The sequence below is a fragment of the Candidozyma duobushaemuli genome (assembly GCF_002926085.2).
Source record: "Candidozyma duobushaemuli strain B09383 chromosome Unknown A_B09383, whole genome shotgun sequence".
Classification (NCBI taxonomy): domain Eukaryota; kingdom Fungi; phylum Ascomycota; class Pichiomycetes; order Serinales; family Metschnikowiaceae; genus Candidozyma; species Candidozyma duobushaemuli.
In genome coordinates, this window is record NW_020289901.1 from 2,253,825 (window position 1) to 2,272,105 (window position 18,281).

General features: G+C 49.2%; 5 protein-coding genes across 5 annotated transcripts; 3 read left to right on the plus strand and 2 right to left on the minus strand. All coding sequences in view use genetic code 12, as the record gives it.

Moving 5' to 3' along the window:
* Positions 1-52: 52 nt before the first annotated feature.
* CXQ87_001048 (serine-type carboxypeptidase) lies at positions 53-2,002 on the minus strand (the record flags this gene model as incomplete). The annotated part of the gene is made up of 1 exon (XM_025479598.1): positions 53-2,002. One exon carries the CDS (start codon positions 2,000-2,002, stop codon positions 53-55), a length of 1,950 nt encoding a protein of 649 aa, XP_025339071.1.
* A 1,406-nt stretch (positions 2,003-3,408) lies between these two features.
* On the minus strand, positions 3,409-8,696 carry GPH1 (glycogen phosphorylase; the record flags this gene model as incomplete). The annotated part of the gene is made up of 3 exons (XM_025479599.1): positions 3,409-4,475; positions 4,496-6,024; positions 8,197-8,696. 3 exons carry the CDS (start codon positions 8,694-8,696, stop codon positions 3,409-3,411), a joined length of 3,096 nt encoding a protein of 1,031 aa, XP_025339072.1.
* An 870-nt stretch (positions 8,697-9,566) lies between these two features.
* CXQ87_001050 (uncharacterized protein) lies at positions 9,567-12,370 on the plus strand (the record flags this gene model as incomplete). Its single annotated transcript, XM_025479600.1, has 2 exons — positions 9,567-10,259; positions 11,138-12,370. The coding sequence occupies 2 exons, from the start codon at positions 9,567-9,569 to the stop codon at positions 12,368-12,370; spliced, it is 1,926 nt and encodes a 641-aa protein (XP_025339073.1).
* A 1,194-nt stretch (positions 12,371-13,564) lies between these two features.
* On the plus strand, positions 13,565-14,287 carry MCM1 (transcription factor; the record flags this gene model as incomplete). The annotated part of the gene is made up of 1 exon (XM_025479601.1): positions 13,565-14,287. The coding sequence occupies one exon, from the start codon at positions 13,565-13,567 to the stop codon at positions 14,285-14,287; it is 723 nt and encodes a 240-aa protein (XP_025339074.1).
* Positions 14,288-15,989: 1,702 nt separating this feature from the next.
* CXQ87_001052 (uncharacterized protein) lies at positions 15,990-17,546 on the plus strand (the record flags this gene model as incomplete). The annotated part of the gene is made up of 1 exon (XM_025479602.1): positions 15,990-17,546. One exon carries the CDS (start codon positions 15,990-15,992, stop codon positions 17,544-17,546), a length of 1,557 nt encoding a protein of 518 aa, XP_025339075.1.
* Between the last annotated feature and the right edge of the window lie 735 nt (positions 17,547-18,281).

Below are 18,281 nucleotides of genomic sequence, written 5' to 3' on the forward strand. Positions count from 1 at the left end.
TGATTAACGACATTTTATGGATCCCTTGCCCCATGGCTTATAGGTTCATGCGTTACTTTGGCTGTTCCTCTTGGTCTGGCAATTCGTCATCACTTGCGATGATAAAGTCGTCCTCCTCGCGTCGCGTGCCCTCCAACTCTATGTCCTCATATGGCAGTGTTGCCGTGTAACGTCCCTGAGGGTCGCCTCCAGTCAACTTCAGGTAGGCCCTTGCAAAGATTGAGCCCTTTCCATCAGTAGGACCCATACCCAACTCTTCTTCCTCCAACTGATCTGCCCACTGGACGTTCTTTTTGCGGTTTGACAGCTTCGTCTTTATAATCGAGGCAGGTCTCGAGCGATAGGCCAGGAAGAGAGCACACACGCCATAAATGAGCACGACGATCACTGCAAATTGGATGAGGCGAACAAGTGCATTACTGTAGTGGTTTTCTGAGGAGTCTGCTGGAACAGTGCTGTTTCCGCTCGCAACAGGAGAAACAATTGGAGACTCAATGATGCTGGACTCTTCAGGCTTCGTAGGCTCGGGCTTTGTTGGTCTGCTGTCCTCCTCTGGCTGGTTCGACAACTTGTGTGTGACAAGTCTGGGCTTCTGGTCTTGCTTCTCCTTGAGGTCGTAACGAGCGTACAAGAGATCAACAATGGCGCTCAGCAATTCGGGCTTGTCAAATGGGACCATATGCGAGGCATCAAAGACATTTACGTAGGTCAAGTTGGCCTCGCTTTGGATGTAGCCGCTGTTGTCACCCTCATGGAACCAGTCGTACGTAGGCAACAGCTCTGAGAAACCTTTCTTTCCGTTCCAGTCGAGGTCTTTGATGAGATACTCGGCACCAATGTAGTTACAGATGATATCTCTGTTACCATGGAAAAGGACAACCTGTGTCTTTTTCAAAAGGTCAGGGAAAAGGTCGATGGCAGGCGGCACACTTCTCGTATTCAAGTGGTTGCCAACATTTCCTCTGCATTCCTTCCAATCGATACGATTCATCAAATTCAAGCTCTTCTTTACGCTGTCTTGCCTCAAGAACGGTGTAACATATTGAAGGTCAGGAGGCCAATGCATGCCACACAGCGGGAACAGATCCTTGAGGGTGTAATCGTACATGTTGAAACACTGCTCGTTCTTGGGGCCGTGCATGTAGCTCGTATACTTGAGCATCGTGTTCATGACGTTATCGCAGGTTCTTGTTGCCAAGTCTGCGGCTGCTGGGGATCTCGAAGCCTTTGCCTCGGAAACCCTCTTCTGACATAACTCCTGGCGATGAAGAAGATCCTTGAAGTTAGGGTGGTCCAGTGAAATGATGCCCGCCTGAGTTGCAAATGGCAAATAGGAGAGGCCCTGCGTGTATGGATCGATGAAACCATTGCCGATCAAGAGACCCTTGACATTGATCTCAGGCATGCCCTGAATCACACGGTTGGCAATGTATGGAATATACTGGCCGGCGTAACTCTCGCCGGCAAACATCACATCGTACTCCTTCTCATCGGGAAAAAGGTCAAAGTACTTCGTCAAGAAGCGCTGGAAGTGCCACAGGAGATCGTTCAAGTCTGTGGCCCACTCGTCTGAGTAGCTGAGGCCAGTTCCCGCTGGCTGGTCCACAAACACAATATTGGCCTTCTTGTGCCACAGGCCTTCGTTGTACACGACCTCTTTGTTCTTGTTAACTCGCAAGGGACCAGCCTCCATCAAGGCTCCATCCATGGACAGACAACCGGGTCCTCCATTGAGCCAAAAGATCAATTTCTTCTCTGCCACCGGCGCCTTGTGCTGGTCCTCGAATTTCCAGAAGAAATAGTGTGTATTATTTTCATCGTAAAGCTTGAGCTGTCCAGCGAACATCACAGGGATGTCCTCCCCTTTGATCTTGAACAAGCCCGGCAAGGAGGAGACGTAAAAATCATCTTTTTTATCTCCAGACTTCTCTGAGAGTTCTTCCCGAGCAAAAAGAATCGGATTAGCCAACGCCGTAAGCACGAAAAACAACAACGCCCACATGGTAGGAGTGGTAGGTGGTTGGGAAGATTTCGGTACTAATTGGTGATCTGGTGCGCCCCGCGGCCTTGGCTTCCAGGAATGGAAAGAAGCAGGTCCAAGGAGAGGGAAAAGAGGGCGGAGTATGATTTTCTTGAAGAAAAAAAAAAAGAAGGTGAAGTTATCGTTGAGAGAAGAATTACACTTTATTTCTGGGTTCCAGCTGCTCGGACCTCCGGTGGCTTGGTTCCGTCGTCTTTTTGCAGCCATCAGAGACCCTCCTGTGAAGTGGATAAGCGGTGGTCGTGGAGGACATTATTTTATGCATTGTTGGTTTTTTGGTTTAAATTGTGAAGGTGAAGTATTCACAATTTTCTGTGTTTCTCAGGGTGAGCTCGATGTTCTGCGGGTTCGGCAGTTGTAAGTGCCGAGGATCCATTGAGATCAAGAAGCACACAGGATTTTGTATTTTTTCGAGAGCAGAGAGAGAAGGAGAAAAGGTGGATAAGTATAGCTGCCTAGAGTTGATTGCTTTTAGAGTTGTGAACTCCGATCTCCTTCATGACTGACCAAACGTGGATTTGCACGGGCGAATTTACAAAAGTGTCTTCTGATGAAAGAATAAACTTTTAGGGTTTGCTACAAGCTTCAACATTTCAATGTAAGCGCAGGAGTGTGAGCCCGTGTTCTCCAGATCAGAGCGGAATTGGCCAGAAAACTCCGCTATTATCCAGAATCGAGGGGCTTTATCCAGAATATATGCGCCATTGCCTCGGAAACTGACGTATTCTACAAATTATCGGAACTAGACAGCCTCACCTGGCGGTGATAAGGTTTCTCTTTTATTATACAAACTATCTCTCTCTCGGGTCCTCTCATAATGGTTAAGAAAAATTCTAGCACCCTTATCTCATGTGAGCTGCCTACTAAGCCACCTCGATATTTCAAAGCCACCTAACTAGAGAAAGAACAGAGAAGAGACTTGAATCCTCTTAACATGGTAAAGAATATCGCCATAATTATGTAGAACGCTTTTTCTGGATTGGGAAAACATGGTCAGGCGTTCTGAAGAATTGCACAGCCCAAGAGATCGCCATTGTGAGGCACATACGCAGATTTCCTATATTGCGAGAACGCAAACTTCGACTAAGTCGCCAGGAGAAAAACGACAATTGAATCCTATAGTCAAAATGTTCTATTACCATACATTTACGAAGGAAATGAGACGCGATTTGGGTTTATTCACTCGCGGTTGACAATGGCTATTGTAGATCCCGTATGTCTCGAACCGTACAACAATAGAATGAGAGACTGAGCATTTCGTGAAGCTGTGAGGCTCTTATCTCTAGACTCACGCCTCATACTACACAATACATCTTAGAATTATAGTATTCGTGGGCACAAGGATCAAAAGGTGCTCTGTTTAAAAACTACTCGTTGAGTGGCTCAACATTCCAGATGTTCTCGGCGTACTCGTCGACGCATCTGTCAGAAGAGAAAAAGCCCATGTTAGCAACGGACAAAACAGACTTCTTGACCCATCTGTGCAAGTGGTCCTTATCCGTCAGATCACCTCCGTGATGGCCATACACCTTCTCCAACCTGTCTTGACATTCCAAATACAAGTCGAAGTCGTCTGTCACCAAGTAGTAGTCACCATGCTGAGTGATGGAGTCTATCAAAGGTCTAAATTCGGCTGGGTCACCGAACATACCCAGGTTGATGGCATCAAACACCTTTTGCAAAGTTTCGGGCACCTTCACGCCTTCGAAAAGATGCTTGTGTCTGATCTCTTCAACGGACTCGGCCAAATTGCCGAACAAGAAAATGTTCTCTTCTCCAATCTCTCTGGTGATCTCCACGTTAGCACCATCAACAGTTCCAATAATGAGACCACCATTAAGCGAGAACTTCATGTTTGAGGTACCCAGGGCTTCGGTTCCAGCCGTGGAAATGTGGTTCGACAAATCGGAACCAGGGCAAATAATCTCGGCCTTGGAAACATTATAGTCTGGGATGAAGACCACCTTCAACAAGTTGTCGATCTCAGTGTCATTGTTAACTACCTCACCCACCGTATTCACCAAGTGAATGATGGTCTTAGCCATATAGTAACCGGGAGCCGCCTTTCCACCAATGATGGTAGCCTTGGAGATGAAATGCTTCAATTTAATGTCATCAATGGACACACCCTGTCTTTGCAACTCCTTGATTCGCAAGTACCTGTAGATCGTTGCAAAAATGTTCAACTGCTGTCTCTTGTATTCGTGGATACGCTTGACCTGAACATCGAACATGACAGTTGGGTCCAAGTCAACGTCAGTTTCAGCCTTCACGAGAGCAGCGAGTCTCCGCTTATTGTTAAATTTAATAGCGTCCCAACGCTTTAAGAAATTCTCGTCATCAACAAACTGCTCGAGCTCCTTCAAACGGCCCAAATGCGTCAAGAACTCGTAGTCCTTGTCGTCGAGCTTTTCGGAAATCAAAGCGGCCAACTCTGGGTTGGCCTGGCGCAACCATCTTCTGGGGTGATACCGTTGGTGACATTGATGAACTTGTCGGGGCCAAAAATCTGGACAAAATCCTTGAAAATGGTTGTCTTGATCAACTCGGAGTGCAACTCGGCAACACCATTGACCTTGTGAGATCCAATGATGGCCAAGTAGGCCATTCTAACAGACTTGGGCTCACCCTCTTCGATAATAGAAACACGGCCAAGCAATTCACGGTCGTCTGGGAATCTCGACTCGACGCTCTTCAAGAAGTAGTAGTTGATGTCATAAATGATCTGCAAATGACGAGGTAACAAATTGCCCAAAACGTAGACTGGCCATTTCTCCAATGCCTCAGACATAACGGTATGGTTAGTGTAAGCAAAGGTTTTGGTCACGACGGCCCAGGCATCGTCCCATGGCAAGCCCTCGACGTCCACCAAGATACGCTGCAACTCAACAATTGCCAAAGTTGGATGGGTGTCGTTTAACTGAATTGCCACCTGCTCGCTGAACTTGGAAAAATCGCTCTTGTGGTTCTTCTTGTATCTTCTGACAATGTCGTGCAAGGAAGCTGCCACCCAAAAGTACTGCTGCTTCAAACGCAACTCCTTTCCCTTGTCAAAATTGTCGTTAGGGTAAAGAACGGAAGTGATGGATTCTGCGTTTTGCTGAGCGGCAACTGACTGCTGGTAGTCACCAGCATTGAACTTGTTGAAGTCGAACTCACTGGTGGGTCTAGCGTTCCACAAACGAAGGTTGTTGGTGTTGGAGGTGTTGTAACCTGGAACAGGGAAATCACAGGCCACAGCGAGAACCTGGTCCCCACTGTTCCATACTCTCTTAGTTTCTCCAGAGGCCTCGTCGTATACCTCCTCGACATCACCGTAGAAGTTCACAGGAATCTGAATTTCGTGACGGTCGATCTCCCAAGGGTTCAGGTTCTTCAACCAGTAGTCGGGCGTTTCCACCTGGTACCCGTCGACGATGCGCTGCTTGAAGATACCGTACTGGTAGTTCAAGCCGTAACCCCAACCAGAGTAGTTTCTGGACGAAAGGGAGTCCACAAAACAGGCAGCCAAACGGCCCAAACCACCGTTTCCGAGACCTGCGTCGGGCTCTTCATCAAGAACATCCTCGAGATTGAAGCCCAACCCACTCAAAGCCGTTTCCACGGTCTTACGGCTCTTCAAGTTGATCAAGGCATTGTCCATGGCTCTGCCCATAAGGAACTCGAGCGACAAGTAGTAGACTCTCTTTCCGTTGTGGATCGTCTGTTTCTGCTGGGTGTTGGCCCAGTCCACAAGCAAGGTGTCTCTGATAGACCCCAGCGCCGCATGGTAGGCAGCCATGGCGTCACAATTGTACATGTTTCTGGCCAAATTGAACTCCACCTTGCTAACAAAGGTGCGCTCGAACTCATCGTTGTTGATTGTGTTCAGCTCATCCTTGGGCTTGTGAAGTTTGGAGTACTTTCTCCAGATGGCCTTAGCAGACTCAGGGATCTGGGCATCAAAGGCTATGATCTGGTTCTGGGTGAAACCGGTGTTGGTTCTTTTCAAGCGGGGATGCGGCATTTCCGCCGGAGTAACGTAATCTCCCATATTCTGAAGCAAAATTGGAAAAAAGCTGAAGAAGAGAAAAGGTGGAAGGAGTGTACGGGCGGTCTATAGAGCTACTCCGGGACCGAGACAGCGCGGCGCCAAATTCAGGTGGCCTGACATAGAAGGTACCGCCATAGTGAGGGAGGTGTCTGAAAAAGATAGAAACTTTTTGTATTTTAAGAATTTGGTGATGCCGTCTTGTGCAATTGAGTGGTTTTTGGTGATTTTTCTTCAAATTGTGCTGGAAATTTGACCATTGGCTGCCCGTGTTCTGCGGAGATTGGTTGAGGCGCCCGCGCCCTGGGGTAGACAGGACAAAGTGCCTTTTAAGGCGGAGAAGGAGTTGATTTAGGTAAATTGAGGCGCAATTGAAGAATTGTGTATTTATGTGTTTTGATTATTCTCCTTTTTCCAAAGTTTTCTGTGCTTCCTTGATATTTCTTCGTATCTAGCCTGAAAATCTGGGTGCATCTGCAGCAGACATGGGCGGTTGCAATCCTGCGGCGCGGAGCGATCGGAGCAATAATTTCAGGAAGAATGTCGACCAATTGGGTTCTTCAAAGTCAATTTTTGAAGGTCACTAAAAAAAGCAAATCTGAGTATTGAGCGATAGTCCATATTCTATTTCAAGAAAGCGATGAAACTCTATTTCAGTGGATGCTGCCGGTGGGGCTCCGAGCCGCGGGGATCTGATACAATGGCACATTTAGTAGAAGTATAAGGACAGTGAAAGCAGCTAAAAGGAGGTTCCAAAATGTTGGATATTTTTCTCTGTGGCTCCTGTGGGATCCTCGGAATGTGCATTGTTTCTGGACTTCCAAACTCGATGATGTCAATGGCTTCTACGCCGCCCCCGTGGGCTGAGGTTGAGCCGCATAAATGCAGCCCAGATTTCGCAGCCACTACTTCAAAAAACCACCGAGCTCAAGGGATGCAGATTTGGCTAGCTTTGTGTGTTTCAGTTTAATTATTTTTATTGAGTTTGTGCTGCTTGGGAATTTACGCCAAAATGCTCAATTGGTGCTTGTTGGGTCTCACGGTTAAGAACCAGCAAAGTGGTGGTGGTATGATGTCCCCTTGTGCGCAATCCGCCCCAGATTCCTGGTCAAATGTGCCCTAAATGAAGCTAAGCTCAGAGCCAAGCTTGGTGGTCTCTCTTATTGATAAAACTGTATTTATGAAATACTCTTTTTTTTGGTGATTTCTCTAGGTTTGGCTTTTTTGGATGTCTATATCGAAGTGGAGTAGCTTTAGACCGTATGTAACACTATCTTGTCTGGAACAAAACCTCCCTACTGGTGAAGACATCGTTGCTGGTTGCGGAATAAGTCGAAATTGGATCTACTGTCTAGACTTCTTCTGATCCTTTTGTAGCAGTAAATCATGTTTCAGATCTCTTGCACACATCAAACACTAGCCATGACAGCACTGTAGAAACCTCCGGCGTCCGTTTCTTGACACCTAGAGTCAATGAACGACTTAAGCAACCGAACCTCATTTGTTCTCCCAGAAGAAGTTGTACAAGATGCACTAATAGCACAAGACTTTCTCCATTTGAATGATAAAGAGCCATACATCAACACTTCGCCTCATTCATCCTATCTTCGAATCTCAGGAAGTATATTGGAGCTCAATAAGTCGATTTCAAACTTAGATGATAGCCTTCTCGATCCTTACTTTGGCTCCCTTGCTAAAAGCTCACATAGCTGCTCGCCTCAGTCAACTATTGATGTGATAGAAGAAATCACTTCCTACAAGGCGACTCCCAGATTACATGCTATGCAAAAATCTTCATTTGAAAAACCCGAGTTAGAATGGAATTTACCAGAAGATAATGCGTCCTACGAAGCGAGGCTCAAACAGCAAAATTCCTGGAAAAATGGTCAGAAACGCCTATGGCGGAACATCTGGTGGAAATTTTCGAGCACGATAGAGAGGTATTTTGTTTGCTGAGTTCGAAAAGTCCACCACGTACATTCTAGGTTTCATGATTTTGTATCATAATTAGGAACAACATAGAATTTTTATTTGCACAATGCTTGATTTGAGAATTCAACTGAATCCTTTCGATCAACAGCTCCTATCATTAGCATAATCATTATCATCCGTCGTCGCCAACTACGGCTGAAAGTCTGGATCAGTTTGGCGACTGGTGCTTGATTCTGGACTGGGAGTCAAATCTTTAGCCTCTTTATCCTCCTGCTTCACATCGATCTTTTCATCTTCTTTCATTTTGCTTCCATCTTTTGAGACCTCTTTTGTTGGCTGTTGGTCCGTCTTCTCCTCAGATTCCTTATCAGCCTGTGCTTGGCGTCTCCTGGCCTCAAGTACGGATGATGTCGGGCTGTCTGGCAAAGGCAGGGAAACACAACTGTTTTTCAGTTCTGTATTTTCAAGCTTAGGTATTTTTGATTTTCCCTGGTCAGTTTGTGCGTCAGTTTGTGGTTTTTGAGGAGTACCTTCAGCTGGATTCATTGGAACAGCCGTGTTATTCGGCAACGTATGACCATTCGCCGCAGAAGTCTGATCCGGCGGATTGACGAAACTCGGGTAACCGTAATTATAATTATTCATTTCGTGGTTCCCATTGGTATGGCTCGCTTGAACTTGCTGTTGGGTCATGCTATGCCGAAATCCACCGTTTTGCCGGTAAGTATAATACGGAGGCGGTGGTCTGTCACTATTAATGTGATAATTCAGGTTGTGATACCAACGCAGCACCTCCACCGTTTGCGGCATTCCAAGAGGGTCTCCAGCTTCTGTTGTGTTGGGCCAAACTGGAGGACGTTGTGAAGTGAGCAGAGTGGCAAAGCACCTGGACTGATTGCCCTCTATGACAATATACTCGAGTGTACGGCCGTCAAAGTAGGAAATGTAGGAGCGTGGCTGGGGTAATTCTGGCATGGGTGGAAGAAGGTGTTTGTGGTGATGGCTGCAAAATGCGGTAGTAGTATCAGCAGCTGGTTTTTGGTGATCAATCCTAGGCTTCGGCCACTCTTTTTGTTGAGTGGAATAAATCCAGAGGATCTTTATTAAAGTTGTTTATCCATTATATCAAAGGAAATTGAGTACTATTCTTCGTGCTGCAAAAAACGAAATACAACAAACCTCCATCTAAGAGTCAGTAGTCAATACCAGTCCAACTCGCTATTAATTCTTCTTTGGTTGAGAGAAAGTTAAGTATATAGAGGTTTCAAGGTGAGGTTCAAGCTTGCCTTGTTTTCGTGTTGACAAGCGCCCCATGTGGTAGCGTTATGGTCCTGACGTCTGTTTCGCAGCCATTCCTTACGAACCCTCCCACAGCATTCAGCAAAGGCCAGTCTTGTGCTTTTATTGCAATATAATTGAAATCCAATCTTTTACACTCACTGATTACCCTTCCCAACTACCTCAGTCACAGCACTTTAATTGCTCTTTCCTCCTCCACCACCCCATCTCCATCAGTCGCGCTCCAACTATCTCATCTACTACATCTCTTCCTCAAAACCTCCCATGCTTTCAGCGCTAGCGGTGGTGCTGCCGTCACACGCTGTCGTAGGCACCACCGAGTCCACGCTAGCGCTCGTTCTGCTTGAAGACTCCCTACAAAACGCCCATCTCGCTCAATCCAATCCTAGTCAATTGGACCCACACCTGAGTTTCCTGCCCAAGGCGCGCCAGAACTACATAGGCGGAAACGCTGGAGACTCTCCAGGCCTCACAAGCCCGTTGCAATTGTACGCTCCGAAAAGCTATTTTTCCAAAAAGTGCTCGGCTCTGGCTGTTTTAGACGTTTCCTTTTGCGACGCCACCAGCACCGTTTTCGCCGCAGCTGGGTCCACGGTTCTGACGTGGGACGTAATTAAGGCCCAGCGTACGGCGGTGTCGCGGCCTTCGGCGCCAGATCTGGCGGCAGGGTGCGCCTGGCTCAGTCCGCACTGCGCTGTTTCTGCTGGCGCCGCCTGCGCTGTGAGCTTCTGGGACACTCGCGCGGGCGCCCGAGCGGTGCATCTGGCAAAGGTGGCTCGAGACAATTTGTACGCTTTGGGCGCTGCCGAAAACGGCATTTACGCTGGCGGCGCCGACGGGAAGGTGCAATTCGTCGATTTGAGGAACGAAGTCCACGAGGAGCTTGATTTCGGGCGCCACGGTGCCGTGGTGGGCTTGGACACCGAGGAGTTGGCGGTGGTGTTTGAGGATGGGGCCGTGCGAATGGCTGCAAACGGGGCGAGAGAGGCCAGTTTCTGCAGCGAGGCCGTGGCTGCGAAATCGCGAGTCGGTTGCGCTCTGCTGGAAGGAACGGTGGCTGTCGGCAGCGAAAACGGGGTAGTCAGGCTTTGGAAGGGAGAATATTTGAAGGAGGTTGATGTGCAATTGGCGGTATCGTGTTTGGAGTTTTGGGATGATGACCTTGTGGGCACCGCTGGAGAGTGTCTCTGGAGGTGGTCGCAGGCCGGTCGCGGTGAGACATGATCTGAATTGCAAGATCGACTTAGGATCGATTTCGCTGTGACTGATTCCTGGGTAAATTCAATTCGAATTAAAGATTGCATGTTTGCCCCTCGAGTGGTGAAGCAGGCCTTGCTTTCTCGAGATCTGGACATGTCGAAGATTGGAATTTCCTCCAATTAACGTCAATCTGGGCCTTCCCGGATTAAACAAAAAAGCTCCTATTTCCCAATGACCAAATTTAGACAGTCGGACAAGGCACTGCGCCGCAATCTATGCGACTGGCGGTAGCTACCTCAGTATTAATACCCCCAACACTTGGTGATCATATACCAAAGGATTGCTTCTATTTCAAAGAGAACATTCAAAAGATTTAGATCATAAACTTTCTATTCATAAGCAATCAATGTGTAAACGCTCATTGCTTTCATCCTTCAGTTTCGCAGCCATTTGGAAAGAAGACTTCACAATCCCGCTCTCCACTCCTATCAACCTAAAGGCAAATAAACAGTCCAACTCAACAAAAATCATACTCTTTAACTCCCCGTTCATATGTCTTGCCCAAATCGATTTATTCTCTTTTTTCAGAAACGTTCATCCACCTTGTGACCTGCATTCGATACGCGAGACCGTAGTTTCTTGATCTTTTGAACATGCCTGAAGCAGAACAAATGGAAGCAAAACAGGATCTGACGCTACAAGAAGAGCTCGGATTGGCACCTAGAACGATTGTTCTAGCCAAAGTTAAGGGCTACAGAGCATGGCCTGCTATGGTGCTAGATGAAGAGATCTTACCAGAAAACATCAAGAAACTCAAACCCAAGTCGGTGAAACAGCAGAAGAAAACGCTGCCGACAATCCTTGTGCCCGTGAGATTTTTCAGTGATGACACTTACATTTGGATCAGAAATCATGACCTAAAAGTGCTCCTGGAAAACGATATACAGCTGTTTTTGGATAAACACTCCACGGCAGGAAAGAAGAAGGATGAACTTCTTGTATTCGCGTACGAATTGGCACAGAATCCTCCAGACATGAATGAGTTCAACCTCTGGGGATCGAGAGGACCTCCAGATCTGGACCCCGAACCACCTCAGAAGAAGCTCAAGTTGAAACTCAACCTCAAGCCCAAAGACAAAAAGGGTAAGAAACAAGCAGCTGCAAAGCCAAAGACTCCAAAGAAGCCCAAGGTCGAACGCTATTCATCCTACGAGGAATACGAGAAGGACCTTGAAAACGCAAGTGAGCCGGAAAATGACGAGTATGGCAGCGACTGGGGCCTCAACGATAGCGTGTTTGATTTTGAAAAGGGCGACTACGTTTTTGATGATGAAAAAGAACAGAATGCCTTCGTAAGTGAATTCCCCACTTCAGCCGAATTGCAGGAGAATTCAGCATATTATAACGATCAATTCGAAATAATATTTCAAAAAGTCGCCCCCGCCTTGCTTGATGGGGAAATCTCGAACGAGAACACAATCAACAAGGAGCTTCGAGCAGCAGGAAAGCTCGCCCAGCAAGCCCCATTAGCTGTCTTTACAAAGTCTCCGCTCTACAGGAGCTTACTCGTGGCTGCTCACAAGCCAGATGAAAAACTCCCTTCTAAAAGTGTGAAGAGCACAATTGCAAACTTGCTTAAAAACTTTTCCTTGGAGACTTGTACATTAACTATGGAAGACCTCGTTTTGCCAACGCCGCAGGAAACTCCGAACCAGACCCCTGGCTTGACCCCTGGTCCTGAGAACGGTATCAAGCACGAAAGTGAAGTAGCTGCTGAGGTTCAAGAGTCAGATTCAAATGGCCAAGAACAACGCGATGCTTCCGAAGCAGCCAAGACGTCCGCTGAATCTACTGCAGTGGCAGAATAGATTCATGTCTCCGGCAATACTCACAGTCTTAATTGCTGAAACGCGGTCTCAATTGGCGTTATAAGACCGATTAGCTCGTGCATAACTAGCGGCTGAAGGTACCTCCACTTTTACGTTGACTAGTGCAACTCGTGCCTCGATGGTGGCTGCAAAATTTACACGCTGACTCCTAATGGTGACCTAACTGCTATTTCCACTCAATTGCATTCTACAGGCTTGCTACTCGCCAATCAAGCTGTTCTCTGAGCTGTGCCTCGCCATTGTCTATAATCAGCCCAACATTTACAATCAATTGCACTCGCTTGTTCACGTCGGCGCCATTCTACGCTCGCCACGGCTTCTTATGTGCCAAGTTTTTGAGGGGGGCCTTTTGCAGCCAAATACATTCAGCCTCAGCACCAGCGGAGAACAAAGGGCTCTCGAAGGCGATATTCACAAGCACAAGCGACACCTGACAGCACACAGAACCATTTATTATAAAAGTAGTCCATAGGGTCTAGACCCCAGGACCCCATGGACTCCGCTGGAAACACAAAATGTCAAGCTCAGCTGTAAAACTTCTCTGCGAGACAATCAATCTTAAGTGTGTGGGGGCTCGGTCTTTTGGCATGCCGGCCGACGCTCGAACATTATTTCAATGTCCCTGAAAACTCGGGGTGCAGAAATCAGGGAGCATGCGAGTCCCCGGCTTGGCCTGCCGCGGTAAATCTGAGAGGTATTGTGCGTAAAATCTGGTACGGGACGTGCACAGACCGAACCTCCAAAAGGAGTTAAATTCTCAAATTCCCCAAGTCCTGTTTTGATCTTGCTTGATAAAGCTTTACCATATCATAACGTGTCAAAGGTATGTGTTCGAGTTAAAGTATAGGGGATTTGATAGAAGCTTTAGGTTGCCTTCAGCCTACCGCAAGTATTCGATGATATTCTTTCAATCGCTGGATCACTGGTACTCAAGGTGAGACGATTCAACCATGTTACCCAATTGGGCACGAAGACCTTCCCAAAGTGGACGGTGCATCATGAACATCATCATCATCATCTCAACAACAACTTGAGCAATGATTCAGCCATGTCAATAGAAATTACCCGAAGCCCCGAGAGGGCTGGTGGCGCCGGTGGATTTGTTCTTGCCGGTGGCACGGAATTTTCGCTCAAATCCCCTTGTTATTTATTCAGAGATTTACTAACAACAAGATGTCCGGAGTGACAAACCAAGCCAAATTGGAAGGCAATGATGAGCTTGACTCTCAGGAGCCACAATTCGCTCGAGGCTCTGTCGGTGGTGACGAGGAGGAGGATGACGAGCCCACGGGGGGTAAACAGCAGAAGGAGAGAAGAAAGATTGAGATCAAGTTTATTCAGGACAAGTCTAGAAGACATATCACCTTTTCTAAAAGAAAAGCCGGTATCATGAAGAAGGCGTACGAATTGTCGGTGTTGACGGGTACGCAGGTGTTGTTGTTGGTTGTGAGTGAGACCGGTCTTGTGTATACTTTCACCACGCCCAAGTTGCAACCTCTTGTGACGAAGTCGGAGGGTAAGAATTTGATTCAGGCATGCTTGAATGCGCCCGAGGAAGGATTGGGCGACGAGCAAGGGGAGCAGAGCGATGGCAACTCGCAGGAGCTGCCCGACCAGAGCCCAGCTCCACCTCAGGCTCAGCAGCAACCCCCACAGCAACAACAGCAGATTCCACATCCCCAGCAAGTACAGGCACATCAGCATCAGGCAGCAGCAGCAGCCCACCAGCAGCAGTTACCACCTACACACATGCCACACCAGATGCCGTACCAAGGCCAAGGCCATCCTCTGGGAGGATTGCCGATCCCCCAGGGCGGGAGCTACAACGACCCTTACGGCGGCTACTTTGGTGGAATGGGCAACGGCAACATGCCCAACCAGCAACAGTACCAGTAATTTTAAAAGAGCGGAGAGTTGTTCAGTTCTTGAGGGAGAGTTGTGCAGTGCTGGAGATAATCGGACAGTGAGGATGCCAGGTACGTACGACGGAGTATGGACAGGTAATTGATAATCTGAGACAGGCGATGTAGAGTAGTTGGGGTTGGAGGGCCAGGCTGGACGCTGGCAGACCCTATGCAAGGGTCTCCCTAGAATGTAAGATTTGGAGGGTCAAAGGGCCTCGAGGGGTTATTGTATTGAGGTGAGGCGGTCGGTTAGTGACCTGGGGGATAACCGAGATGGGAACCTGGGGAAGATGGGAAGGCGAGGCCATGCAGACAAGTAAATAAAAGAGACTCCGTAAATCAGACTCCGTAAATCAAAGATTTGCACTAAATTCTCTTAGTGCTGAGCACGGCAGATAAGCCCAAGATAAGATAAGGTTCTACGAAAACGGAAGTCTCGAGTCAGCTGCAGGTCCAGGCCCAGGCCCAGTACAGCACAAGACCTTTGAGAGACTTGACAAGAGGCAGCTCTAGTCATTCAACGTGGAATTGTTCATTCTGAATGGAGCATTGTAGGCCGAAAACACCAGTTTCTCGAGGCGCCCGAACGCCATAAGAAAAAAGCAAACCTCGTTGGAAAGTAAGAAGCAATTTCCCCCAGGCCAGGGATCCAGGGCAGGACTGGGGAGCCTGGGCTTAAGGACCCTGCGCAGCACAAAAGAGGAAAAGCTTCAGCCTCGCGATACTAAGGCGGTGCGGAGGTCGCGAGAGAAAGCATTGTCGTTCAAGGCAGCCAAGAGGCGCCAAGCTGCGGGCCAAAAGCTAAAATGGACAAGGCGGTCAGTCGAAAATCTCGATGTAGATCGGGGAACTTTTCAACATATTCAGTGAGTGCTCCCGCCCCCAAGGGGTTTTGTAGACCCCCTAGGGAGCCCTGGCTGCAAGGCGGTTTGGAGACTGGGATCGATGCGCGAGGCGATTGCCGCACTACGTCGAGGGTCCGCAACGGTCAGGGACTGCTCGGGGAGCCTTGTGTGACCGAGCCCCCAGGAAGTCCAGGGGGTGAAGTTTCCATTTTTTCTTTGGTGTTTTTTTGAAACAGCTTCATTTCAAATCTTCAGAACTTTGTCTTCTCTGCCATCGCAGATCCCTCGGATCTCGCTCTCTCTGCCTTCGGTGGCCTCGCCGAAGCCTGTCTCGTGGTTTTAAGGTTGGGCAGGCAAGGGGCGCCAGGCCATTATGCTCGGGCCACTATGCCTCACGCGATTCCGCATTCGCAGCCAAACCGCCCCTCCCACCCCATTCTGCGGTGCCATATAAACCGACCCACGCCCTTTTTTCCCCCCGAGTCCGAGCCATCTTTTCACAACTTCTCAACACAAAATCGTCGCTCCCGGCGTATTTCACACACCCCCTAGACTTAGACTCGAGCTTCCCGCCTCAGGCACCGCTCGACCCCGAATTTCCACCTTCCGCCAGCGCTTCTCACCTGTTTGCGCTTTAGACACTCGGGAACAACCGCTCCAAGCTATCTCGATAAGCCGTTGTCCAGAGACCAAGAGCCAAAGACCGAAAACCAAACCAAGGCTCGGCTGAAGATTGACTAAATTGACCCATCCTTCAAGTGGCATCGTTACCTCCGCCACGACACACCCTAGAGTGGACCCCAAAAAACACCCCGTCCACCCACTTTCGCCACTCTGGCAGATCCTCCCATGAACACATCGCCGCAATTTCTGCCGTTCCAAGGCTCTCGCCGCAATTCGCTCGAGCAGAGCATCTGGGCACCCATGCCCTCCGAACGGCAAGTAGACTCCTCCGCGCACCGGGCCTCGTTGCAGCCTCGCCAGGGCAGTCTTGACCAGGGCCTCGCCTTCGCACCGGGGCTCTGGGACCCTTGGCGTCCGCCGGAGCTGCCCCAGTGGGACTCTGCCCGCCGTCACCTGGTGGGCGACGTTTTCCCGGGCAACCAGCACCAGCAACATCAACAACACCAGCAACACCAGCAACACCACCTCCAGCAGCCAGGCTTGCAGCCCCAGCAGCTTCAAAATATGCCCCAATTTGGCTGGCCCGGCCAACTCCACCACTCCGAACAGCCTCACGGCTTTAGTGGGCAGGCGTTTCTGAATTACGTTCCGCGCAGCGCTAATCCGCCCCAGACCCACTCCAGCCCCACCAACGTGCAAAGTCCCCCGAAAGAAAACCAGGAGTTTCCCGTCTCAGCGCCCGCCGCTCAGCAGCAACCTGAAACGAGCGCTGTCGACTCCGTGGATGCTTATTTTTCTGCCGACCCCCACCAGCGTGTCAAGGTCACCGCCGAGTACCTCTCGCAGCGCTTCTTTGACGAGGAAAAATATCTCCTGGACCTGTACCAACTCCCCAAGTTTCCCGTCGAGAGCCAGTTGCATGATGCGCAACTAGTGCTCGTGGCTTTCAAGGCCGGCCGCATCGACGTCTTCTACCTCCCCAGCTCGCTCACGCAGCCAATTGGCGTGGGTGACTTGGTCATGGTGGAGGCTGACCGCGGCCGTGATTTGGGCAAAATCGTGAAATTGAACATTTCCATCGACGAAGCTCGTCTCCTCAAGCTTCTTCAGTTCTTAGAGCAGCAGGCCGCTCTCTGCGACACCTCCGTGGGCGATCTCCTGGTGAGGCTGCTCCATGGTGCACCCCACGGCGGCCCCGCGCCCCCTACCCTCCACTTCCCCAAACCAATTATTGGTTTGGCCCAACACAGCGAGACTGTCCAGATCTTGAACAAGAAACAGGACGAGGAAAAGGCTTGCCGTTTGTGTCTTGCGAAAATCGCCTCGACTTCCAGCGCCTTGGATAAGAACAGCCTGAGTCTGTTGAGCCTGCTGGACTTGAACCAGATGAAATTGGTAGACGCCGAATACCAGTTTGACCGCAAGAAGTTGATCTTCTACTATTCCACCTCGCGCAGAATCGACTTCAGAGACTTGGTGCGTGAGTTATTCAGAATTTACAAGACGAGAATCTGGATGTGCGCAGTCAACGGCATCCCTTATAAGCGTCGCCAGTCCCAGAGCAAGGCACAAGCACAGACTCTGAACTCTCCACCGGGCCTGTCCACCATGTCCCAAGAGAAAAGTTACTCGCAGGCCGCAGGTGGGAAACCACGGAGCCAGTCTCAGAGCTTGCCGCAAGGCCGGCCCTATGCCAATGTTCCACGAAACCTCATGCGCCAGCCGGAAGAAAATGGCGAAGGTCTCGTGTTGAAGCTGCTTGTGGACACTCTCAACCACTAGCCTCGGAATATGTGGGAGAAAATGTCACAAACTTTGCCTCACGGCGAAATTGGTATAGGGTTTCCGCCACGGCGCTTTCAGAGCAACTCGCTCGTGCGAAAAAATGAACTAGAATTGGCGAGAAGTTGCATTTCGCAGCCATTGCCGCAGGGCCAATTGCATAAACGAGCAGATTACTTGAAAGACAATGACAATATTGAAGACAAGAAGGCCAATTGAGGCTCGAACTTGTCATGCTTAAAGCACTTAAGGCCGCTGGATGACCCTGAGCAATTGCCTTCCTACTTCTGGCGCTACACTGTCGGTAGTAGGGTCTCGCCCTGCGATGAGCTTGTTTTGCCGCCGCGATCAATGTTGACGACTCTCCTCCACGTCTGCAATTGAAAGAAGGTACCTTCAACTTGCACCTCCTGGCATGGGGCGCCCTACCGCATAGATGGAGAAATAAAAGAAAAAAAAATCACCGCCCCATCCCAGGAACGACGCCGCGAGCCACGTTGGTGCGCAAAGAGCAGCGATGACCGCGGTGCAACTATGCTTATTGCCCATGGCGCATGGGCTCTTAAGTGATATGAAAATTTTTGCGAAACCGGAGCTGCTTTTAGTGGAGTCTGGGGCCCAGGCCGCCCCGAGCTTTCTTCGACAACCGGCTTCCTATGACACTAGAAGGGTCCTGGCACCCACTTACGAACTAGAATCTGCTATGTTTAAGCAGTAGCACCCCTTGGTGCCTGG